Genomic DNA, 26,402 nt, shown 5'->3' with positions numbered 1-26,402 from the left:
AATGTGACCAGACCAGAAACAATTCCTACACCGAATTTGATTTGTGCAATCCTCTGTCTGGTGGCCCATACCCAAACAATTTTGGCAGTCCCAAAACCTGGAAGCCAAGTCCTCAATCATCTCGTCAAAGCTCTGTAAATCCTTGACAATATCCTATGGCAAAGGGGAAACCTGCTCAGAAACTGGGGAGTCCCTATGGGCTGGGTTGGCATCCTCATCATCAGAAATTACAATGGGCTGAGAAGTGGGCGTCCTGGGCTTAGTGTCAAGCCCATGGCCAACAGCCGGTGGAGAATCTAGTATGACCACGAAATCCAGTCCAGCAAATTCCAAACCAACGGGAGATCCGGGCTTGCCACCAACAGATTTCGAAGATTCCGGAGGGGATTGAAACGAACCAAAAAATATCATCGGAGGCGGCGAGGCTGGTGTCTCCCCCGCCGGTGTGGAACCCGGAGCACCCAAAGCCTCCGGAGATGACACATGATAGCCAGCTTCTTTAATAGTCAAAACCTCCATTGGCGTGGGGTTGTCACTATAACCTTTGCGTACAGGATAATTAATGAAAGTTGCAAAACATAGATTTTTCTTAGGAAAGCCAGACGAGGAAGAACGTAGAGATGATTTGCTAGGACCATGTTGCATGGCTTGCATCCCAAGATGAGCTCTATGTTTAGATGGACTAACTAGGGTCCATTCTTGCTGGCATTCAATCTGCCAAAGCCGAAACTCTTTTTCCCAATCAGGCCCTCCAGGCCCCCAGAGATGAAAGTAACATTTGAATTGATTGCAAATAAAGCTATGTTGATGCAAAATAAAGAGTCCCACTTGTTTGCATGAAACTGTGAACTAAAAGACCTGGTCATTGAGATGTGATACCTTGAGATGAGAACAAAATCCACCAATTGTAGGTTCCAGAGCGAGACCAACATTGTCTTCATCCAGACGAAAGGAATGCCGCGCGAATGAGACCACCATCGTGAAGTGGCCCGATTCGGATGTCGGGTGCACAGATCTATTGAACATGCACCTGATCTCATCAGCCAAATCCATCCCCGGTCCAAAGTCAAAACACAAGGAGATCGATGTGTTGGAAATATGCCCTAGAGGCAATAACAAATTAGTTATTATTATATTTCCTTGTTCATGATAATCGTTTGTTATCCATGCTATAATTGTATTGATAGGAAACTCAGATACTTGTGTGGATACATAGACAACACCATGTCCCTAGTAAGCCTCTAGTTGACTAGCTCATTGATCAATAGATGGTTACGGTTTCCTCACCATGGACATTGGATGTCGTTGATAACGGGATCACATCATTAGGAGAATGATGTGATGGACAAGACCCAATCCTAAGCATAGCACAAAGATCGTGTAGTTCGTATGCTAAAGCTTTTCTAATGTCAAGTATCATTTCCTTAGACCACGAGATTGTGCAACTCCCGGATACCGTAGGAATGCTTTGGGTGTACCAAACGTCACAACGTAACTGGGTGGCTATAAAGTTGCACTACGAGTATCTCCAAAAGTGTCTGTTGGGTTGGCACAAATCAAGACTGGGATTTGTCACTCGTGTGACGGAGAGGTATCTCTGGGCCCACTCGGTAGGACATCATCATAATGTGCACAATGTGACCAAGGGGTTGATCACGGGATGATGTGTTACGGAACGAGTAAAGAGACTTGCTGGTAACGAGATTGAACAAGGTATCGGGATACCGACGATCGAATCTCGGGCAAGTACTATACCGCTAGACAAAGGGAATTGAATACGGGATTGATTGAATCCTCGTCATCGTGGTTCATCCGATGAGATCATCGTGGAACATGTGGGAACCAACATGGGTATCCAGATCCCGCTGTTGGTTATTGGCCGAAGAGTTGTCTCAGTCATGTCTACATGTCTCCCGAACCCGTAGGGTCTACACACTTAAGGTTCAATGACGCTAGGGTTATAGGGAATAGATGTATGTGGTTACCGAATGTTGTTCGGAGTCCGGATGAGATCCCGGACGTCACGAGGAGTTCCGGAATGGTCAGGAGGTAAAGATTTATATATGGGAAGTCCCGTTTTGGTGACTGGAAAAGTTTCGGGTTCTATCGGTAACGTACCGGGACCACCGGGAGGGTCCCGGGGGTCCACCAGGTGGGGCCACCAGCCCCAGAAGGCTGCGTGGGCCAAGTGTGGGAGGGGACCAGCCCCAGGATGGCTGGTGCACCCCCGACCAAGGCCCAAGGCGCAGGGAGAGTGGGAGGGGGCAAACCCTAGGTCCAGATGGGCCTTAAGGCCCACCCTAGGTGTGCCCCCCCTCTCTTCCCCCTTGGTCGCACCCTAGATGGGTTTTGGGGGCTGCCGCCACCCCTAGGGAGGGAACCCTAGATGGGGGCGCAGCCCCTCCCCTTCCCCTATATATACTTGAGGTATTGGGGGCTGCAAAACACGCGAGTTATTCTCTCCAAGGCGCAGCCCTACCTCTCTCCCTCATCGTCTCTTGCGGTGCTTGGTGAAGCCCTGCTGGAGTGCCACGCTCCTCCACCACCACCACGCCGTCGTGCTGCTGCTGGATGGAGTCTTCCCCAACCTCTCCCTCTCTCCTTGCTGGATCAAGGCATGGGAGACGTCATCGGGCTGCATGTGTGTTGAAGGCGGAGGTGTCATCCGTTCGGTACTAGGATCATCGGTGATTTGGATCACGAAGAGTAGGACTCCATCAACCCCGTTCACTTGAACGCTTCCGCTTAGCGATCTACAAGGGTATGTAGATGCACTCCCCTTTCCCTAATTGCTAGATTACTCCATAGATTGATCTTGGTGATGCGTAGAAAATTTTGAATTTCTGCTACGTTCCCCAAAAGTGGCATCATGAGCTAGGTCTATGCGTAGTTTCTATGCACGAGTAGAACAAAAGTTGTTGTGGGCATTGATTTTGTTCAATATGCTTACCGTTACTAGTCCAATCTTGTTTCGACGGTATTGTGGGATGAAGCGGCCCGGACCGACCTTACACGTACACTTACGTGAGATAGGTTCCACCGACTGACATGCAATTGTTGCATAAGGTGGCTAGCGGGTGCCAGTCTCTCCCACTTTACTCGGACCGGATTCGATGAAAAGATTCCTTATGAAGGGTAAATAGCAATTGACATATCACGTTGTGGCTTTTTGCATAGGTAAGAAACGTTCTTGCTAGAAACCCATAGCAGCCACTAAAACATGCAAACAACAATTAGAGGATGTCTAACTTGTTTTTGCAGGGTATGCTATGTGATCTGATATGGTCAAAAGAATGTGATGTATGAGATTGATCATGTTCTTGTAATAGGAATCACGACTTGCATGTCGATGAGTATGACAACCAGCAGGAGCCATAGGAGTTGTCTTAATTTATTGTATGACCTGCGTGTCAATGAACAACGCCATGTAATTACTTTACTTTATTGCTAAAGCGTTAGCCGTAGTAGTAGAAGTAATAGTTGGTGAGACAACTTCATGGAGACACGATGATGGAGATCATGATGATGGAGATCATGGTGTCATGCCGGTGACGATGATGATCATGGAGCCCCGAAGATGGAGATCAAAAGGAGCAAAATGATATTGGCCATATCATGTCACTTTTTTTGATTGCATGTGATGTTTATCATGTTTATGCATCTTGTTTGCTTAGAACGACGGTAGTAAATAAGATGATCCCTCGCAATAATGTCAAGAAAAGTGTTTCCCATAACCGTGCATCGTTGCGAAGGTTCGTTGTTTCGAAGCACCACGTGATGATCGGGTGTGATAGATTCTAACGTTCGAATACAACGGGTGTAAGCCAGATTTACACACGCAATACACTTAGGTTAACTTGACGAGCCTAGCATGTACAGACATGGCCTCAGAACACGGAAGACCGAAAGGTCGGACATGAGTCGTATAGAAGATACGATCAACATGATGATGTTCACCGATGATGACTAGTCCGTCTCACGTGATGATCGGACACGGCCTAGTTGACTCGGATCGTGTAATCACTTAGATGACTAGAGGGATGTCTATCTGAGTGGGAGTTCATAAGATGAACTTAATTATCCTGAACATAGTCAAAAGATCTTTGCAAATTATGTCGTAAGCTCGCGCTTTAGTTCTACTGTTTTGATATGTTCCTAGAGAAAATTCAGTTGAAAGTTGATAGTAGCGATTATGCGGACTAGGTCCGTAAACTGAGGATTGTCCTCGTTGCTTCGAAGAAGGCTTATGTCCTTAATGCACCGCTCAGTGTGCTGAACCTCGAACATCGTCTGTGGATGTTGCGAACATCTGACACACACGTTTTGATAACTACATGATAGTACAGTAATGTTAAACGGTTTAGAGTTGAGGCACCGAAGACGATTTCGAAACATCGCGAAACATATGAGATGTTTCGAGGGCTGAAATTGGGATTTCAGGCTCATGCCCACGTCAAGAGGTATAAGACCTCTGACGAGTTTCTTAGCCTGCAAACTAAGGGAGAAAAGCTCAATCGTTGAGCTTGTGCTCAGATTGTCTGAGTACCACAATCACTTGAATCAAGTGGGGTTAATCTTCGAGATGAGATAGTGATGTTTTTCCAAAGTCATTGCCACCAAGCCGCTAAGAGCTTCGTGATGAACTATAAAGGGATAGATATGATAATCCTTGAAATATTCGCAATGTTTGACACCGCGAAAGTAGAAATCAAGAAGGAGCATCAATTGTTAATGGTTAATGAAACCACTAGTTTCAAGAAGGGCAAGGGCAAGGTTGAACCCAAACCCGAGACTAAGTGCTTCTGTAATAAGGGGAACAACCACTGGAGCAGAATTACCCTAGATACTTGGTAGATGAGAAGGCTGGCAAGGTCGATAGAAGTATATTGGATATACATTATGTTAATGTGTACTTTACTAGTACTCCTAGTAGCACCAGGGTATTAGATACCGGTTCGGTTGCTAAGTGTTAGTAACTCGAAATAAAAGCTACGGAATAAACAGAGACTAGCTAAAGGTGAGCTGACGATATGTGTTGGAAGTGTTTCCATGGTTGATGTGATCAAGCATCGCATACTTCCTCTACCATCGAGATTGGTGTTAAACCTAAATAATTGTTATTTGGTGTTTGCGTTGAGCATAGACATGATTGGATTATGTTTATCGCAATACGGTTATTCATTTAAGGAGAATAATGGTTACTCTGTTTATTTGAATAATACCTTCAATGGTCTTGCACCTAAAATGAATGGTTTATTGAATCTCGATCATAGTGATACACATGTTCATGCCAAAAGATATAAGATAGTAATGATATAGTGCCACCTACTTGTGGCACTGCCATTTGAGTCATATTGGTATAAAACACATGAAGAAGCTCCATGTTGATGGATCTTTGGACTCACTCGTTTTTGAAAAGATTGAGACATGTGAACCATGTCTATTGGTATATACGCATGAAAAAACTCCATGCAGATGGACCGTTTGGACTCACTTGATTTTGAATCACTTGAGACATGCAAATCATACCACATGGGCAAGATGACTGAAAGCCTCGTTTTCAGTAAAATGGAACAAGAAAGCAACTTGTTGGAAGTAATACATTTTGATGTGTGCAGTCCAATGAGTGCTGAGGCACGCAGTGGATATCGTTATGTTCTTACTTCACGGATGATTTGAGTAGATACTGAGTATATTTACTTGATGAAACACAAGTCTGAATTATTGAATGGTTCAAGTAATTTCAGAGTGAAGTTGAAGATCATCGTGACAAGAGGATAAAATGTCTATGATATGATCATAGAGATGAGTATCTGAGTTACGAGCTTTGGCATGCAATTAAGACATTGTGTAAATTGTTTCACAATTAATACCTCCTGGAACACCATAGTGTGATGGTGTGTCCGAACATCATAGTTGCACCCTATTGGATATGGTGCGTACCATGATGTCTCTTATCGAATTACCACTATCGTTCATGGGTTAGGCATTAGAGACAACCGCACTCACTTTAATAGGGCACCACGTAATTCCGTTGAGACGACACCATTTGAACTATGGTTTGGAGAAACCTAAGTTGTCGTTTCTTAAAAGTTTGGGGCTGCGACGCTTATGTGAAAAAGTTTCATGTTGATAAGCTCGAACCCAAAGAGGATAAAATGCATCTTCATAGGACACCCAAAACATTTGGGTATACCTCCTAATTCAGATCCGAAAGCAATAGGGATTGTTTCTTGAATCGGGTCCTTTCTCGAGGAAAAGTTTGTCTCAAAAAATTGAGTGGGAGGATGGTGGAGACTTGATATGGTTATTGAACCGTCACTATAACTAGTGTGTAGCAGGGCACGGGAAGTTGTTCCTATGGCACCTACACCAATTGAAGTGGAAGCTGATGATAGTGATCATGAAGCCTCGGATCAAGTCACTGCCGAACCTCGTAGGATGACAAGGACGCGTACTGCTTCAGAGTGGTACGGTAATCCTATCTTGGAGGTCATGTTGCTATACAACAATGAACCTACGAGCTATGGAGAAGCGATGGTGGGCCCAGATTCCGACAAATGGCTCGAGGCCATAAAATCCGAGAGAGGATCCATGTATGAAAACAAAGTGTAGACTTTGGTAGAACTACCCGATGGTCGTAAGGCTGTTGAGTACAGATGGATTTTAGAAGGAAGACGGACAATGATGGTAAGTGTCACCATTAAGAAAGCTTGACTTGTCGTTAAGATATTTTCCGACAAGTTCAAGGAGTTGACTACGATGAGACTTTCTCACTCGTAGCGATGCTAAGAGTCTGTTGGAATTATATTAGCAGTTACTGCATTATTTATGAAATCTTGCAGATAGGATGTCAAAACATTGTTTCCTCGATGATTTTCTTGAGGAAAGGTTGTATGTGATATAACCAGAAGGTTTTGACAATCCTGAAAGACGCTAACAAGTATGCAAAGCTCCAGGAATCCTTCTAAGGACTGGAGTAAGCATCTCGGAGTTGGAATGTGCGCTTTGATGAGATGATCAAAGATTTTGGGTTTATACAAAGTTTATGAGAAACTTGTATTTCTAAAGAAGTGAGTGGGAGCACTATAGAATTTCTGATGAATATATGTTGCTAACATATTGTTGATCAGAAATGTTGTAGAGTTTCTGGAAAGCATATAGGGTTGTTTGAAAAGTGTTTTTCAATAGAAAACCTGGATTAAGCTGCTTGAACATTGAGCATCAAGATCTATGAGGATGGATCAAAAACGCTTAATGGTACTTTCAAATGAGCACATACCTTGACATGGTCTTGAAGGTGTTCAAGATGGATCAGTCAAAGAAGGAGTTCTTGCCTGAGTTGTAAGGTATGAAGTTAAGACTTAAAGCTCGACCACGGCAGAATAGAGAGAAAGGACGAAGGTCGTCCCCTATGCTTAGACATAGGCTCCATAGTATGCTATGCTGTGTACCGCACCTAATGTGTGCCTTGCCACATGTCTGGCAAGAGGGTACAAAGGTGATCAAGGAGTGGATCACCAGATAGCGGTCAAAATTGTCCTTGGAGTAATAAGGACATGTTTCTCGATTATGGAGGTGATAAAGAGTTCGGCGTAAAGGGTTACGTCGATGCAAGCTTTAACACCTATCTGAATGACTCTGAGTAGCGAACCGGATATGTATAGTGGAGCAACCATTTGGAATAGCTCCAAGTGGAGCCTGGAAGCAGCATTTACAATATGGCCTAGAGATTTGCAAAGTACATACGGATCTGAATGTTGTAGACCCGTTGACTAAAACCTCTCTCACAAGCAAAACATGATCAAACCCTAGAACTCATTGAGTCTTAATCACATGATGATGTTAACTAGTTTATTGATTCTAGTAAACTCTTTGGATGTTGGTCACATGGCGATGTGACCTATGAGTGTTAATCACATGGCGATGTGAACTAGATTATTGAATCTAGTACAAGTGGGAGACTGTTGGAAATATGCCCTAGAGGCAATAACAAATTAGTTATTATTATATTTCCTTGTTCATGATAATCGTTTATTATCCATGCTATAATTGTATTGATAGGAAACTCAGATACATGTGTGGATACATAGACAACACCATGTCCCTAGTAAGCCTCTAGTTTACTAGCTCGTTGATCAATAGATGGTTACGGTTTCCTGACCATGGACATTGGATGTCGTTGATAACGGGATCACATCATTAGGAGAACGATGTGATGGACAAGACCCAATCCTAAGCATAGCACAAAGATCGTGTAGTTCGTATGCTAAAGCTTTTCTAATGTCAAGTATCATTTCCTTAGACCATGAGATTGTGCAACTACCGGATACCGTAGGAATGCTTTGGGTGTACCAAACGTCACAACATAACTGGGTGGCTATAAAGATGCACTATGGGTATCTCCGAAAGTGTCTGTTGGGTTGGCACGAATCAAGACTGGGATTTGTCACTCCGTGTGACGAAGAGGTATCTCTGGGCCCACTCGGTAGAACATCATCATAATGTGCACACTGTGACCAAGGGGTTGATCACGGGATGATCTGTTACGGAACGAGTAAAGAGACTTGCCAGTAACGAGATTGAACAAGGTATCGGGATACCAACGATCGAATCTCGGGCAAGTACTATACCGCTAGACAAACGGAATTGAATACGAGATTGATTGAATCCTTGACATCGTGGTTCATCCGATGAGATCATCGTGGAACATGTGGGAACCAACATGGGTATCCAGATCCCGCCGTTGGTTATTGGCCAGAGAGTTGTCTCGGTCATGTCTACGTATCTCCCGAACCCATAGGGTCTACACACTTAAGGTTCAATGACGCTAGGGTTATAGGGAATAGATGTATGTGGTTACCGAATGTTGTCCGGAGTCCCGGATGAGATCCCGGACGTCACAAGGAGTTCCGGAATGGTCCGGAGGTAAAGATTTATATATGGGAAGTCCCGTTTTGGTGACCGGAAAAGTTTCGGGTTTTATCGGTAACGTACCGGGACCACCGGGAGGGTCCCGGGTGTCCACCAGGTGGGGCCACCAGCCCTAGAAGGCTGCATGGGCCAAGTGTGGGAGGGGACCAGCCCCAGGAGGGCTGGTGAGCCCCCACCAAGGCCCAAGGCGCAGGGAGAGTGGGAGGGGGCAAACCCTAGGTCCAGATGGGCCTTAAGGCCCACCCTAGGTGCGCCCCCCCCCCTCTCCCCCCTTGGCCGCACCCTAGATGGGTTTTGGGGGGTGCCGCCACCCCTAGGCAGGGAACCCTAGATGGGGGCGCAGCCCCTTCCCTTCCCCTATATATACTTGAGGTATTGGGGGCTGCAAAACACGCGAGTTATTCTCTCCAAGGCGCAGCCCTACCTCTCTCCCTCCTCGTCTCTTGCGGTGCTTGGCAAAGCCCTGATGGAGTGCCATGCTCCTCCACCACCACCATGCCGTCGTGCTGCTGCTGGACGGAGTCTTCCCCAACCTCTCCCTCTCTCCTTGCTGGATCAAGGCATGGGAGACGTCACCGGGCTGCATGTGTGTTGAATGCGGAGGTGCCGTCCGTTCGGCACTAGGATCATCGGTGATTTGGATCACGACGAGTACGACTCCATCAACCCCGTTCACTTGAACGCTTCCGCTTAGCGATCTACAAGGGTATGTAGATGCACTCCCCTTTCCCTCGTTGCTAAATTACTCCATAGATTGATCTTGGTGATGCGTAGAAAATTTTGAATTTCTGCTACGTTCCCCAACAGGATGCATGTACCGCCGTGAAGACGACAACCAACAGAGAGATCAGCGAGCGCCGGAGAGAATGAGGCGATCAGATGGCAAAACCTACGTTCAGATGGATTGATCACCGGCGGGGTGGGTGGCTAGGGTTAAGGGGGCGGCGGGGTGGAGGTGGGGGCCATCGTATCTATAATTTTTCCGCACTGTGCAATATAGCTCCGTTAGTTAAGTTGGTTCATAGTTGTTCAGTTTGCATTCAGATCGGCTTAGGTACTTAGATAGACTCAATGCCAAGTGGTTTTGCTTCTTTCTACAACTTACACGGTTGTTTTGTCTTGCATATACCACACTAAGAAAATAACTAATTATGGTTGTATCATCGTGAAGAAAGAAGTTTGACAGAATAGTTTAACATGATAGTTGTCATTGCTGTGAAGTGAAGAAACAGAGAAGATGTGTTGTGTATATGCCATATTTTCCTTCCCTGAGTTTCAATATTGTGTTGTAGAGAACAGCTTGAAACCTACAATGTCTATCATCTCCCTTATACAAGGGAGTTAATTCTTGCTACTTATTTGTTACCATGTTGATTGAGAGAACATGTGACATGATGACGGCGTGAGGGATGGAGGGTTATAGTTTCTAACAGTTGAATTTCATATTTTTACTCTTGAAACTTTTGGCAAGTAAAGCAAGCTACATTACTTTTGTTGGTGTGATGTGCTAGATGCATAACTGACTGGCTTTGTATTCTTGCGAACCTCCTGAGTCATGCTTGTGCTATATATGGGTCATTCTTTGTCCATCCTTACTCAGAATGGAAATAGTAATGATAATTAAGATTATTTTTGCTTGATGTCATGTCTAAGCTGAAGGTATACCATTGTCTTTGTTCCTTTTCTATTTATATGCTTCTACATAGTACTTGGTTCATTTACATGCCTCACTAATGTGAGGTACTAGCTAGGAATAGCACAAAGCACCACCACCAGGTACCAGAGAGCGCAAGACACCACAACCAGGTACTAGAGAGCGCAAGACATCACCACCACCAGTTACCAGAGGGCACCGTCAAGGATGTCGTCGTACTGATTACCGATGAACTACAAGTCCATCTCTACCCCCTCTCTCAAATTTCAAGATCAACTCCCTCTTACCTGAACTACTTAATGTGACAAAATATCTGAAACAAGCTATGTGATTTTTTATGCTCTCTTACATATATCAAAGAAGAAAATTACAAAACACTAGGAAATGTAATCCTTGCAACCTTTGGTATTCTCTTTCAGCTTCTAAGTTCATGCACTGGACTGTACCCATTGTTTGAATACAAATCTAGAATTTGTAGACCACTGTCATAGCTAGAGCACAGTCAAGGCATTCATGTGTAGTGTATTGATAAATGAAGAATAATAAAAATTCTAACTGGTCAGAGGAGGCGAGACAGAGGTGAGAAGTTGACTGCAACTAGCTGCTTAATTCATTTGTGATCCTAGCTTGGGGTCTCATCGCGCATGCCTATCTACTGTAGTGTGATGCCGTTTGTTTTGTACAACTTTTAAGGAACTATGCACTACTATGTTCTGGATATGGTCTATGTAAAAAATGCACCACACCCTACCTAAAAAGGAATCGGGCTCGGATGTCTTGCTTTTCCGGTCATGCTCACTCACTGGCTTGTAATTGCTAATGCCTTGCCATTATGAGGAGAAGACAACATCAAGAAGGCCATAGTTGAGGTGAAACTTTGAATAAGAAGCTCTTGACTCTCAACCTTTGTTATTTGTTTTCGGAGCCGGTATGTACTTTTGCTCTCATGATAGTTTTGGATATGTAGATGTGATGCCTTAGCATATATATAAAAGAAATATATAATTTTAAATCAAACATTCTCATATCTTCTAAATCAGTGCTTCCCATCACACGTCAGAAATTAGTGGTTCATATCATGTTTTGTATTTCTGTTGTATATTATAAATCCGTGCTTCCCATTGTTTTCTGCATTTCATGACTAAGAGCTGAAGTCATTTTTCCGAATGTCCCTCGATTAAAAGACATGCATGCCAAGAACTATGATAACTTATGCCTATCAAGAACTACATGAAATTTTTGTCTTGCTACAATGACATTACCAAACTATTTCTGCTGGTGTTATAATCATGTTTTCTTTTACATTATCAGCTTTTAACTTTTATCGTTTGTTAACACGACTATTTAGCATATTCACTTACGCGGGTAGTAATAATAGGAGCTACTCATTTGCCATTGTACTAACACTTGCTATTCATAAGGGTTATTAAAAGAACCGTATTCTTGTTGTGATGATGTTCATATGGCACACTCTATGGATTCTTTGTGTAACACATAATGTCCATCAACAGGTGTTTACAATGCAGGGAGGAGTAGGGCGACAAGCCAGTCAGACCAAACTATCTCTATCCATATATATGAAGTTTGATGTTATGCCGTGGCCGAACAATACAAGTTTCGTGTACTGCTCTATCAATCTGCCTTGCTTTTGGTATATTAGACTTCTATCCTTTGTAATGAACTTATTGTCATGTGCGATCATTATGACGGGATTATATGGTATGAATTGGGTCTTTATGCTTTGTGATGAAATGTCATATCATTTCATTCACCAGTTTGGTTTGGTTTTAAGCTAAAATGTATAAAAATACATGGCTTACAACCATCGACTTATGTGATGATTTGCCGAGTGATTAAACATAATTTTGGATTTGCCGTGCTGAACCAATGGGATGCATGGGGCAATTTCAATTGAATCACCCGTCGCATAGGCAGGCAAGAGATGTTGATGCAAGATATCTTTTGCTATATCGTGCATCACAATCTTATGATCCACTCTATAGACTTATGAAGCATTATACTGGATATTGTTGCTTTTTACTGAATCATATCCTTCCTTGAGAACTGTGTCTTAGGCTTTTGCTCTCTCATGCTCCTGCTCTTAGTTCTAAAGTTAATGCCAACTTATTAGCTTTTGTAATCTCATGACTGTACAGAACTTGACGATTCTTGCTTATGTACACGCCTTTATAATTTATGAGCGTGCTGAACTCGATGATGTCCTTTTTTAGCATCTTGCTTCTTGTATAGAGTGAGTGTTTCTTCTTTCTCTTGAAAGAGAAAATTAGTTGGCATGTCTAATACGTGTGCTAAACTCGCCTTTCTACTAACGCATCATGGCGCCTGATCTTTATCCGCTTGGCCACGGTGTTGGGATAGGCACCCCGTGCGAAGGCGCGCTGCCTATCTAGTATTTAGGAACGGAGGGAGTATTACGCCACATTACATCTCATCATTATTACATGCATGCATAAATCTATGCATTGAACTTGATTGCTAGTGCTGTCAGCACAACTAGTATAAGAGAACGTTTGCTTCTATTTTTCTTCCTTATGTGTAGTTGATTTACTGGTATTTCTTACAACACATGACAAATGCATGTAACATTCAGTCATATTAACTCTGACATAAAAGATATTGAATTACTATACACTTTTATGAGTCAATTATACATTTCTCTGGAACTAATTAATAACCTTAAAAATCCGGGTTATTATAGATACGATATGGTGAGGATCTTTTTACAAAGCAGATCAGAAGATAAACAAGAAACCAGAACAAGTCTAACACCTGGATGAGGTTCGACCAAGCTCTGGATTGATTAATTTGATTAAATCATTGATTACATCAGCATATGTATTATAGCCGGACTCTTCTTTTTTATTCTGGGTGATTGGACTGGTCTTTTTATTCGAGCCAAGCAAAGAGGGGTGATATGTGTTTTTTTTAGACATTGAGCGGTTGCAGTGTTTTTTGGGGGAAGGCCGACTAATTTTATAAACTTAAATCAAACTTACATCATCTACTAACAAAGGAATAATAAAGCTAGGAGGTGTTCTTTTTAGACATTGGGCGGCTGCAGATAAGAATACAAAAAGTTGAATGGTTCTCTGATTGTTTTGGACTGACTTTTTTTTTAATGAAAAGGCATATGAGTTGGCCCAAATATGTGTGTCTCTGTTTCTATAGAAAATATAAAATGCTGTACCTTCTCTTCTTGTTTCGGACAGGCCTTTTTTCTAATATAAACATGCATATGTGGTTTGTATGTGACTTGTTAGACACGTTCGCACGTTACAATATTTATACCCAAATGGCAATCTGGGCCATGTTTTCTAAAACTAAAGTTATCATAAAAAGAAAAAAAGAAAAAGAAAACTGAAGCTTGCCATCTCAAAAAAATTGTTGTGCTTGGCAACTAAATTTGTCATCCTCGCGTCACTAAATTTGCCATAAAAAATATTTGGAATTGGCATATGTTCGTGCCACACATTTGACACTTATTATGGTCTATTTATATGTCACACAACTTTTTTAAATCTCACCCGTTAGTACCTAAAACTAACGATCAAGATAATTTAATATATGTGAACGAACATGTTGGCCTGTTTGTCTTCTACTTTATTAATATAACAATAGAAGATATATGGACGCCAACAACCCATTAATGCTTAACTAACATTTAATTTAATTCATTTAAAAAGGTTTAGTTTAATAATAGTAGTTGTAGTTTAATATTAATGCTTAACCAATGTTTAATTTAATTCATTTGAAAATGTTTAGTTTAATTAATGTTTTAATGAGATTAGCGTAACACGTTAGGGGTTATCTGACAATAGGGATTTACTAATATTGAGGACCCGTAGGTCAAAGCGAGTCCGCATCAAATGTGACTTGTATTACCGACGTCTACTAACTTGATGCGCTACTGATTATTTGTATATGCCGGCGGCGTTGGCCACCAGCGCCACCGATGATACAACTACGAGTGACGTTTTGGCTTGACGCCGGTAGTACGAGCTTATCACACGCGTCGTACTGCTAGCCTGTCTCCTCGGCGCCGGTAACTACATTTTTGAAAGGCCTCTACTGGGTTTTTCTGCACCGGCGTCGAGGCGGGCCAGCTCATCTGCGAACACCTTGCTGAACGCAGGCATGCTCTCGGGCTCCAGCGACAGCACGAGCGCAAGGGCGCCGTCCTTGCCCGGCGCGTTCATCACGTACACGAAGCCGCTGTAGTACATGAGCGCCGGTCCCATGAACGCCGGCGCGCCCCATCCGAAGTCGGCGTCCAAGAGCGACATGCCCAGCCAGCTGATGGCGCGGAGGTGCGCGCGTGTAAGACAATAAGTTTTGGGAACCAGCACAACCCTCTAGGGGTGGCTTATCTCATTATATATAATGGTTCTGTTACAATACGTACATAGGTACAGAAGCTATACATAGTCTAACACCCTCCCTCAATCTTAGTCACTTTCTAAAGAACTGAGAAGGGTAAGATTGCGCCTACCAGCCTCAAACTGTGGCAGTGGTAAAGGCTTAGTGAAGATGTCTGCAAGTTGATCCTTAGATGAGATAAACTTGATCTGGGTTGCTTCTGTCATACACGTTCCCGTACAAAGTGATAGTCAACTTCAATGTGTTTCGTTCGGGCATGAAATACTGGATTTGCAGAAAGGTATGTAGCACCGATGTTATCACACCAAAGAATAAGAGGCTGTGGTTGAGACAAACCAACTCCTGAAGCAAAGACTGCACCCAAATAATCTCTGCAGTAGCATTAGCCACAGCCTTGTACTCAGCTTCAGTACTGCTACGTGACACAGTAGCCTGTTTCCGAGCACTCCAGGCGATCAAATTAGGGCCAAAGAATACTGCATAACCCCCCGTGGATCGCCTGTCATCTGGGCTACCAGCCCAATCTGCATCAGAGAAGGCCGAAAGGACCCGAGAGGAAGTCGGCCGAATATGCATACCAAATGTCAGGGTGAACTGAACATAACGAAGAATGCGTTTAACAGCAGCCCAATGAGTATCTCTGGGAGCCTGAAGATACTGACAAACCCTGTTAACAGCATAAGAGATATCTGGTCTCGTGATCGTCAAGTACTGAAGTCCACCAACAATGCTCCTGTACTCTGTGGCATCCGCAGGAGACAAAAGCTCACCATCAACAGTTGTTATCTTGTCAGTAGACGACATGGGTGTGGTGGTCGGTTTGCACTTCAGCATGCCCGCTCTTTGTAACAACTCCAAGGAGTACTTCTTCTGCGTAAGGACAAGACCAGTAGCACGAGAAGTGACCTCAACTCCAAGAAAGTAGTGAAGCTTCCCAAGATCTTTGACCGCAAAATCAGCACCAAGAGAGCAGACAAGAGCATCAGCAGCATACTGAGAAGAGCTGACAAGGATAATATCATCGACATATACCAAAAGATACATAGTGACTTCTGGCTTCTGTAGAAGAAATAATGAAGTGTCAGCAGTGGACGGCACAAACCCATGAGCACGAAGGGCAGAGGCAAGGCGGGCATGCCAGGCACGAGGAGCTTGCTTCAAACCATATAGTGCTTTGGAGAGACGACATATATAGTCAGGACGATCAGGATCAGAGAAACCAGGCGGCTGTTTCATATAAACCTCTTCCTCCAAAAAACCATGTAGAAAAGCATTCTGCACATCAAGTTGACGAAGTGACCAACCACGAGAAACAGCAATGGAGAGAAGAAGCCGAATAGTGGTAGGCTTGACGACAGGACTGAAGGTGTCCTCATAGTCAAGACCATGGCGCTGCCGAAAACCGCGAGCAACAAGTCGCGCTTTGTAACGCTCAATAGATCCATCCGAATGCTTCTTCACTTTGAATACCCATTTTGAGTCAATAATATTTACCCGTGGTGGTGGAGGAACGAGAGTCCATGTCTTGTTACGAAGGAGAGCATGAAACTCCTGCTCCATAGCCTCTCGCCAATGTGGAATGCGCAGGGCAGCCTGATATGAGCGAGGCTCAGAAGATGGATCCGCAACAGCAGCAGCCAAACAAGCAGCCAACCAAGCAACCGTACCATCCTTACGTTCCTTAGGTTTGAAAATGCCACTGCGACTGCGTGTATGTGGTCGGGACACAGGAACCACCGAGGTCGACGGAGCAGCCTGCAACGGGCTGGAGGACGGCGACGTTGACGAGTCAGCCGGTGACGAGGAGCCAGACACAGTAGCCTCGGGCTCGGTCGGCGAAGAAGGTCGGCCCACCGGCGAAACCGGCAGAGCGGACGAAGCAGCTGGCGACGCCGGCGTCACAGACCGGGCCGATGGCGAGCCCGGCATAGTGGGCCGTGGCGCGGCCGATGTCGCGGGCCGATCCGCGGATGAAGGCGACGTGAGGACAGCGTCGTGGACCCGAGCTGCAGGCGAAGACGGCGTGACGGGCCGAGCCGCGGGCGAAGACGGCGTGACAGGCCGAGCCGCTGAAGACTCGGCGGCCGCTGGCGAAGAGGGCCGAGCCGCTGGAGACTCGGCGGTCGCTGGCGTAACGGACCGAGCAGTGGAGATGCTCGGCGCGACGGGCTCTTCGGGTGACCATGCATGGGCACGCAAATCGATGCCATGCAACATAGGGCGATCAACGTGCCCATCAGAAGGCGGTGATGATGATGGTGAATCCTCCAAAAGCTCCAAACGAGCCCCACGTCCGGTTCCTGCACCATGGTTAGGTAACAGCAAAGGAGAGTATGCAACATCATCAAATTGGTCAGAAGCAACAGAGGATGAATGCAGAGATGGTGGTTCGACAGTGGACACAGGAAGTTTGGCAAGGGGAAAAACATGCTCATCAAACACGACGTCCCGAGATATATAGACACGATTAGTGGGAACATGAAGACATTTGTAACCTTTATGAAGAGAGCTATAGCCAAGAAAAACACACTTCTTAGAACGAAACTCAAGCTTGCGCTTATTATATGGACGAAGATGCGGCCAGCAAGCACACCCAAATACCTTGAAAAAGGTATAATCAGGTTGTTCATTAAGGAGAACCTCAATGGGAGTCTTCATGTTTAAAACACGAGTGGGAGTACGGTTGATGAGAAAGCATGCAGTGGTGAAAGCATCACTCCAAAACCGAAACGGAACAGATGCATGGGCCAAAAGAGTAAGACCAGCTTCAACAATATGACGATGCTTACGTTCGACTGAACCATTCTGCTGATGTGTATGTGGACATGCTAAACGATGAGCTATCCTAAGCGACTGAAAGAAGGAGTTGAGGTTGCGATACTCGCCCCCCCCAGTCCGACTGGACATGAACAATTTTGTGCTTGAGAAGACGTTCAACATGTTTTTGAAACTGAACAAAAATATCAAACACATCAGATTTGCGTTTAATAAGGTAAAGCCAGGTAAAGCGACTATAAGCATCAATGAAACTGATATAGTAATTATGACCACTGACAGAAGTCTGAGCAGGACCCCATACATCTGAAAACACAAGTTCTAAAGGATGTTTCACCTCACGACTGGACTCCGAAAAAGGAAGCTGATGACTCTTCCCCTGCTGACAAGCATCACACACTGCTACATCTTTATTACTAGACAAACTAGGAAGCTCATGGCGACGCAAAATATGACGGACAATAGGTGTGGCCGGGTGACCAAGACGAGCATGCCACTGTGACGGAGAGACCCGAACTCCACTGAAAACACGGGCGACGCCAGGATGCTCCAGACGGTAGAGGCCCTGGCACAACCGCCCACTAAGAAGAATGTCCCTCGTGCCCCGATCCTTAATAAAAAGATCAAAAGGGTGAAATTCACAAAGCACATTATTAGCACGTGTGAGTTTAGGAACTGAAAGAAGATTACGGGTCACAGATGGAACTCGAAGAACATTACGAAGCTGAAGACTCCTATTGGCATGTCTAGTGAGAAGAGATGCTTGATCAATATGAGAGATGTGCATACCTGCTCCATTGGCGGTGTGGATCTTGTCGGAGTCATGATAGGGTTCACGAGTGTGAAGCTTCCCCATCTCGCTGGTCAGATGCTCTGTCGCCCCAGAGTCCATGTACCAGTGTGGATCGATGGAGTAGGACTGAGTGTGTCCCTGTTGCTTCTGCGGCGCGGGACGATCAGCCATGGCGACCTGACGGGCATTGTTGCGTGTATCTTTGCCGTCATTGCCAAGACCAAGGAAGCTTTGCTGGAAGCGCTTATGACACTTGGAGGCCCAGTGCCCATCGCGGCCACAAAGCTGGCACACACGTGGACCACCAGCCCCCGGTAAGGTCGCAGTAGGTGGGGGGGCCGAGGCGGGCGACGGTGGCAGCCCCAAGGGAGACCGGGGTGATGAAGAAGAGCGGCCACCCTTGATGGCGGCGTTGGCCGAGAGGGAGCCAGTGCCCCTGGTGCGGCGAGTCTCGACCCGTTGCTCAGTGAGAAGGAGCCGAGAGAAAACCTCGTGTGCCAGCATGGGTGTCGAGTTGCCCCGCTCGTTGATGATCTCGACTAAGGCATCATACTCCTCATCAAGACCATTGACAATAAACGAGTTGAACTCGGAGTCGGTTAGGGGCTGTCCAATGGAGGCCAATGTGTCGGCGAGGCCCTTGACCTTGTTGTAGAACTCAGTGGCAGTGGAGTCAAGCTTCTGACACTCTCCAAGCTGACGATGGAGTGCAGAGACACGAGCCTGGGACTGCGCTGCAAAGGTGCGCTCAAGGATGGTCCAGGCCTCATGAGACGTCTTCGCGAAGACAACAAGGCCGGCAACTGCCGGCGAGAGCGACCCCTGGATGGAGGAGAGGTTCGCCTGGTCCTGCCCCGTCCAGACGCGATGGGCCGGATTGTAGACCGGACCGTGCACGCTGTCTACCAGCGCGGGTGGGCAGGGAAGCGATCCGTCGACGTAGCCTAGCAGGTAGTGACTCCCCAAGAGCAGGAGAACCTGCGCACACCAGAAGATGTAGTTGTCGGCGGAGAGCTTGATGGTGATGAGATGACCGAATTGAAACGGCGGCGGCGAAGACGATCCCATCGAGGAGGCTGCCTGGGGTGCAAACACCATGGAGGCAGCCGGAGGCACCGAAGCCGAGGCGGGAGGAGGCGGGACCGCAGCCAGGGCGGGCGCCGCAAAGCTCACGGCCGGTGCGGACGCCGCAAGGCCCGCAGCCGGGGCGGACGCCGCCAACCCCGCCAGCGGGGTGGTGTGATCCGCTTGCGGCAGGAGCGGCGGGACGACGCCTGCGGAGTCCGCAGCGGACGGCGGCGTCGCGATGTGGACCACGAGATCACGCCCGAGCGAGGGCGCCGGCGGCGTGGAGAAGACGGAGCCGATGCTCCTTGTCCCGATCGGAGCGGGAACGGAGACGGCATCGAGCGGGAGGTTGAGCAGAGCCGCAAGAGAGGCCGGGAGGAAGCCCGCAGCAGTGGAACCGGTGGTGGCGGCGCTCGACATGGCGGCCGCGCGATCGGTGGCGCAGCGGCGGCGGTGAAGGCGGCGGCGGCTGCGGCGGCGGTGCGGGTATTAGGGTTTAGAAGCGGAAGCGATCGTAACCTAGCGTGATACCATGTAAGACAATAAGTTTTGGGAACCAGCACAACCCTTCTAGGGATGGCTTATCTCATTATATATAATGGTTCTGTTACAATACGTACATAGGTACAGAAGCTATAGATAGTCTAACAGCGCGCCAGATGCCCGTGCGGGGCAGGTTCATCGTGTCCACCCCTTCCAGGTAGTCCACCAACGACCTCGCGTGGTCGTCGCTCTGGCTCGTCGCCGCACGCACCAGCCTCGCGGCGTGGACCAGCGGGCTCGACACCACCTCCTCCACCGTGGCCGACACCGACGTGCGGATCACGGCGTTGCCGAAGTACCCCGCCGGGAGCGGCGGGTCCAGGCGCGCGCGCATGTCCACCATGGAGTAGAGCCACGTCTCGGCCGCCGGCGGAAGCGCGCGGGCGCGGCACACGCACTGCCACACCAGGGCCACCACGGCGCGGAACGCGGAGGAGCCGAGGCACCGCGCCTTGAGCGCGCCCACCTGTCCCTTGGTCATCGTGATGATGGCGCTCGCGTACGTGGCGGCCGACACGGGATCCACCGGCTCCGGCTCTGGCTTGTACTCTGGGTGGTCGTACAGCACTGCGCGCGACTGCGCCGGGCGCGCGGCGACCAGCGTGTGGTCGAAGCATGGCGGCACGGTCGGCGCGCCTCCGCCGCGGGAGATGCTCGCCCAGGTCTCGAAGAAATGCGCGGCGCCGCGCGCGTCGACGATCGAGTGGTGCATCGCCTGGCCGAGCACCACACCGCCGCACCGTAGGCGCGTGATTTGCACGAACAGCAGGGCGCACGGCGGGTTCGGCGCCGGCGTCGGCGGCACGAGCAGGTCACGCATCTCGCCGCACGGCACGAACTCGTTCATCAGCTCCTCGAGCGCGTAGTGCTCAGAGCGGGCCGTCAGGAACGCCACGCCCTCGCCGGTGCAGTCCACCTGAATCCGGCCGCTGCCGTCGAGACCCAGGCGGCCGGCGAGCGGGTAGAACGCGACCAGCGCCCTTGCGAGACTGTCCTTCATGGCGTCGGCCGCGAAGAAGCTCGGGTCGCCGTTGTGGCGGAAGAAGTAGACCGTGGGGCTGTAGCCTCTCCTCCCGGCGAGGTCGAGGTTGGACAGCCAGATGTTGCCCCCCGGCGTTTTTCCGGCCGGGACGACCAGCTCAGACGATAGCACATTAGCACCTCCACCATTGTCATTGTCAAGTGAGCTGAGCTAGCTTGCTAGTCTGTGTGCTAGTGCTAAGTGACGTACGTTGGCAGTTGGCAGTCGGCGTGGTTGTTTCTAGGAGCGTTAGGCCGGGTTTAAATAGAAGCAGGAAGGAGCCATGGAGGCCATGGCGCGCGCGGTTGGTGGCATTTGCGATGATTGAACACAGTACACTACAGCCACGCGACCGTCGCTCGATCGCGGCCGTGTAAAATCGATGAGGGAATGCAGATAGCTGGGAGCCCGAATGGATTCGATCAGTGGGTTGATCCGTGGCTGGACATGATTGGGCGTGTGTCTCAGTCTCCATGGGGAAATTAAGAATGAAGACGACGACTGGAGAGTATACTACTAGTCCATTCGGTATTTGTTGCCGCATTCACACCGTATCCGCCCTGCTTCCGAATCAAAAAAATATCGGTTATGTCTCAGTCGACCGAGAATTAGTTATGTCTCAGTCGACGAGATTAGCCGTACGATTTCTTTTCCAAAAAAACTGTGTGAATTTTTTTTTTGAATTTTTTTATCTATTTATCTTCAATTATGCAGTATAACGAACACCAAAAATAATAAAAATTATATCGAGATTCATAGACGATCTAGCGACGACTACAAGCACTGAAGCGAGCCGAATGCGCGTCGCCGTCATCGTCCCTCCCTCATCGAAATCGGACACAATTTGTTATAGTAGACTGTCCGGAAGTCGTCGTACTAAGGCTCCATAGGACCAACGCATCAGAACATCAACCTGTTTTCAAAAAAAAAAGATCCAACCTAAAGACATTTGAACAAGGACATACAAACGCAAGAACTCTATGGCGAGCCATGACTGCTGTATGGACGTTAACTGATGCATCCACTATCAAACCGACTGGTCCAGATTGGTTCATTCAATTTATTTGCGAAATTGATGAGTCTACAAGGGTGTGACTGTTGATGCTCTTCTGGAGGATATGGCATGTTAGAAATGAACTTGTTCACTCAAGCCTGCGCCCCCCGTGGATGTCTTGGTCAGGTTCTTGTCAAGCTACCTATCTTCACTACAATCTATAGCAATTCGCCCAGAAGATGATCATGTAAAGGGAAAAGCTCCAGTTCAGTTTTGCTTCTGATGAATAAATAGACAGTTTTTTGATTAAATTAATCCATGAATAAATCATGAGCATGACATAAACAACATTGATAACACACTGATTACGATCTAACAAAACATGTACTACGCACATAGTAGAAACATCTACACATATCGCTATTACTGCTACAACAGAAAGAAACACGAGAGGGATCAGCGATGTATACCCTCGAATCGGCCACGCGGCGGCGATAACGGTGGCAGCAGCCGCGGCATCCTCGGCGGCCTTCTTGTCGGCCTCGGCCTTCTCAGCAGCGGCACGGTCGGCGTCGGTCGACATGGTGATGACGAAGGTGATGCGGACGTAGATGAACAAAAGCGAGCAGTCACGTAGTCGCTACCCAAAAACCTAATCGGCCCTCTCCCGTACAGGATCCGGAGAGGCGGGGTTTCGGAGGCCTGCTCTCCCATCAACCGTGTACGCGGTGAACGGGATGGAGTCACCGACGGCAGCAGCAGCAGAGGAACGACGTGGGCGTGGAGGCGGAGATGCGTTCTATTTCACGGCGGCTAGGGTTGGCAGCACCCCACATATATATGTGCGGCCGCGCATGGAGAGACGTGGGCTGAACCCACGTCCAAGTCGGTAGCCCATGATCCGACGTCTCAGATCACGGCCCTACCTGTCAAAGACTCTCTGTTCCTGACCGGCAAAAAGAAGCGCATAGGAGTGAGCTTGGCTCAATCCCGCAACCCGCGGCGCGGCGCGGCGTGACGTGACGTGGTGTGGCGAGGCGGGCAGAGGAGGAGGAGTGCGCGAGGGCTTCTTTTCTTCTCAAGCTCCAATAGCATGAGGGAGAGAATCCCTTATAAACCACTCCAACTCTCCTTCCACTAGCATGGTGGGACTAAACTTTCCACCACCTTGTCATGCCACCTACATGGGCCCTTAGAGATTAAATCTGAAATTGTCATATGGGCTCTAGGCACATCTCATATTTTAACAATCCCCCACCTGATCTCAGGGGGCCACTTTGTCCTTTGTTCCAAACGCTGTTCTGATATACCAGCATCTCAGTGGAGACTGATTAAGGTTGAGCTCCACCTAGACCAAGTAGTCACACTCCTTCACAACTGAACAATGGACTATGCCTTGAATTGTCAGTTTGGCGTCAAGAAGTTACACCACAAGTCTCACTGATACGAGGCTGCCGAAGGCCGACCCCTCGGGTGGAGCATATTAGTCACACTCCTGGCCTGTTCATGAGCTTGCTAGAGATCACCCCAATCTCATAGACTCTGACCAACAGTCGGGCTCATATAGGTGTGTTCCTCCAAAGATTGCTCTGTAGGATAGCATCTTGCTTATACATATAAGCCTTGAAACACATTAAGACAGTAGTCATCCTTCCATACAGTTTCCGAGAGTATTGCATCTCCAACGGAGTGGGTTAGCAAAGTTACTCTCCTCAGTTCACCACTGGCTTGTTTTCCCAGGTCCTACTTCACGGGATCTCCGATCATATAGGTTGGGTTACTACCATGGCAACTCATGTGGGTCTCATACCCATCTCCCTCGATGCACTATCTATCACAACACATGATAGCCCTTTTGTAAAGCGATCTGCCAGATTCTTAGCCGTATGGACATACTCCAACGCTATCACTCCGAAGTTTCTTAATTTTCTAACAGCTTTTAATCTTATTATTATGTGTTTGTTGGACTTCATGTTGTCCTTTCAACTCTTCATCTTGGTGATAACAGTCTGATTGTCATAGTTCATAAGGATAGCCAGAACCGGTTTATCAACCAATGGCAAGTCCATCAAAAGATCACGAAGCCATCCTGCTTCGACACCAGATGTGTCTAATGCTGTTAATTCTGCTTCCATTGTCGATCTCGTTAAGATCGTTTTCTTGCAAGACTTCCAGGAAACATCGCCACCTCCAAGAGTAAACATATACCCAGTTGTGACCTTCATCTCATCAGCATCAGAGATCCAATTCGCATCACTATACACTACTAGGAAAAGGGCTATAGATGGGATTGACACTAATGGCGCACCAGAAAGATGGTGCGCCATTAGTATATACTAATGGCGCACCACAATCTGATGCGCCATTAGAGTTTAAACTACTAATGGCGCACCATGCTACGGGTGCGCCATTAGTATCAAAAAAATTTTTTTAACTAGTGCGCCTGTCCAAACATACTAATGGCGCATCCGGGCAAAGTGCGCCATTAGTAGTTGTAACTACTTACTAATGGCGCACCAGGCAGCAGGTGCGCCATTAGTATAGAATTTTTTTTTTGAACTAGTGCGCCTATCAAACATACTAATGGCGCATCCTGCCCAAGTGCGCCATTAGTAGTTGTAACTACTAATGGCGCACCAGGCAGTGGGTGCGCCATTAGTATAGAATTTTTTTTTGAACTAGTGCGCCTATCCAAACATACTAATGGCGCATCCTGCTTAAGTGCGCCATTAGTAGTTGTAACTACTAATGAGAGGTGCGCCATTAGTAAGTGGGCAGCAACAAGATATTTGGGACAGCCTCTCCTACCCACACACTTACTTTCTCCCCACTTCATTCTCTCCACCTCCTCCTTGTCTCGGGTGCCTCCTCTTTTTCACCTCATTTCCACCATAGATTCATTCAAATTAAGTGGTTAAATTACCTTATTTTAATAGGTAAGTAAGGGGGGAAGCTATATTTAGGTTGTTCTCCTTACAACAATGTGCACATGCACTTTTTACGGCCTAGCTAGATCTATGTATGTTCGTGGTGTTGCATATGTTTGTGGTGTTGCATATGTGTTTGTGTTTGGAGGTGTACCGGTATTTGATATGCGATAGTTGCCAATATTTTGCCGGAATGTTGATTCATTTCCGTTTCGGCGAGAATTTTGGCATTAAGCATTCTTTTTGGTCCTATTTTTAGGGAAGGTCATGCCAAATTTTTGTTTGGTTCTAAAATATCGTTTTGCTCTACCCCGCAGGCGACCATGGTCCGCACGATGACCGAAGGCATCGTGAATAGGTTTTTGAGGTCCGCGAAGGCCGAGATGCTTCAAAAGAACGAGACAGAGATAAGATGTCCGTGTCGAAGATGCAAGCTGAAGAGCCTTATTGCGGACCCGGATTCCGGGCAGGTGCGGGACCACCTGCTGTTGCGTGGTTTCATGGATGGCTATCGGTGGCAAGGTGATGAAGATGACTACGAAGTCGTCCATGCGGGCCGGGCAAGAAATGAGGAAGGGCAGCAAGACAACCACCGCGGCTCGGGTGGGCGAGAAGACGAAGAATCCCCAGGAGATGATCACGACTGTGATGCTGTACACAGTCATCATGTAGAAGATGCAGGACATGATGATGAGGAAGATGCCGGAGCAGGCGACGGGCATGATCATGAAGATGATGATGCCGGCGGAGCAGAAGACGCTGGACCATCGATGGGCTGGGTGCAGGACCCTCATATTCAAGAGCTGCTTCTCAAGCAGACGGATAAGGCAAGAGCTGCCGCCCGAGAGAAAGCCAAGATGGATCAACTTGAGTTAGACGCGGTTACTCCATTGTATGAAGGATGCAGGCCCGAGGATACCCGCCTGAAAGTAACGCTCATGGCCCTGGAGATGAAGGTAAAACACAAAATGACCGACGCATGCTTCGACGAGAACATGTCATTCTGGCACGAACGTCTTCCCAAGGGGAACAAGTGCCCGACCAGTTTGGAGGAGGCGAAGAAAATCGTGTGTCCTCTGGATTTACCGCACGTGAAATACCATGTGTGCATGAACAATTGCATCATTTATCGGGACGAGCACGCGGAGTCTACCATATGTCCGGTGTGCGGCGTCACTCGATACAAGAAGAGGAAGAAAGCTCCTCGAAAAGTGGTGTGGTACTTTCCGATCACTCCTCGTCTGCAGCGCTATTTCGCGGACCCTAAGGTAGCAAAGCTCCTGCGTTGGCACGCG

At 47.3% G+C, this 26,402-nt stretch overlaps 1 protein-coding gene across 1 annotated transcript in view; it reads right to left on the bottom strand.

Annotated features, from left to right (window-relative positions):
- Positions 1-14,429: 14,429 nt before the first annotated feature.
- LOC119279681 (hydroxycinnamoyltransferase 4-like) overlaps positions 14,430-26,402 on the bottom strand; it is a 39,139-nt gene continuing 27,166 nt past the window's right edge. Inside the window, exons 2-3 of the mRNA XM_037560843.1 lie at positions 20,280-21,352; positions 14,430-14,927 (exon numbers count right to left, since the gene is read on the bottom strand). Coding sequence (XP_037416740.1) covers positions 14,656-14,927; positions 20,280-21,352 — 1,345 coding nt within the window. The 3' untranslated portion in view covers positions 14,430-14,655. The remainder of the gene's footprint in view (positions 14,928-20,279; positions 21,353-26,402) is intronic.

The sequence above is a fragment of the Triticum dicoccoides genome, chromosome 3B, assembly GCF_002162155.2.
Source record: "Triticum dicoccoides isolate Atlit2015 ecotype Zavitan chromosome 3B, WEW_v2.0, whole genome shotgun sequence".
NCBI lineage: Eukaryota > Viridiplantae > Streptophyta > Magnoliopsida > Poales > Poaceae > Triticum > Triticum dicoccoides.
The sequence above is the reverse complement of the archived record's forward strand: the minus strand, read 5'-3'. Positions and strand labels throughout refer to the sequence as shown.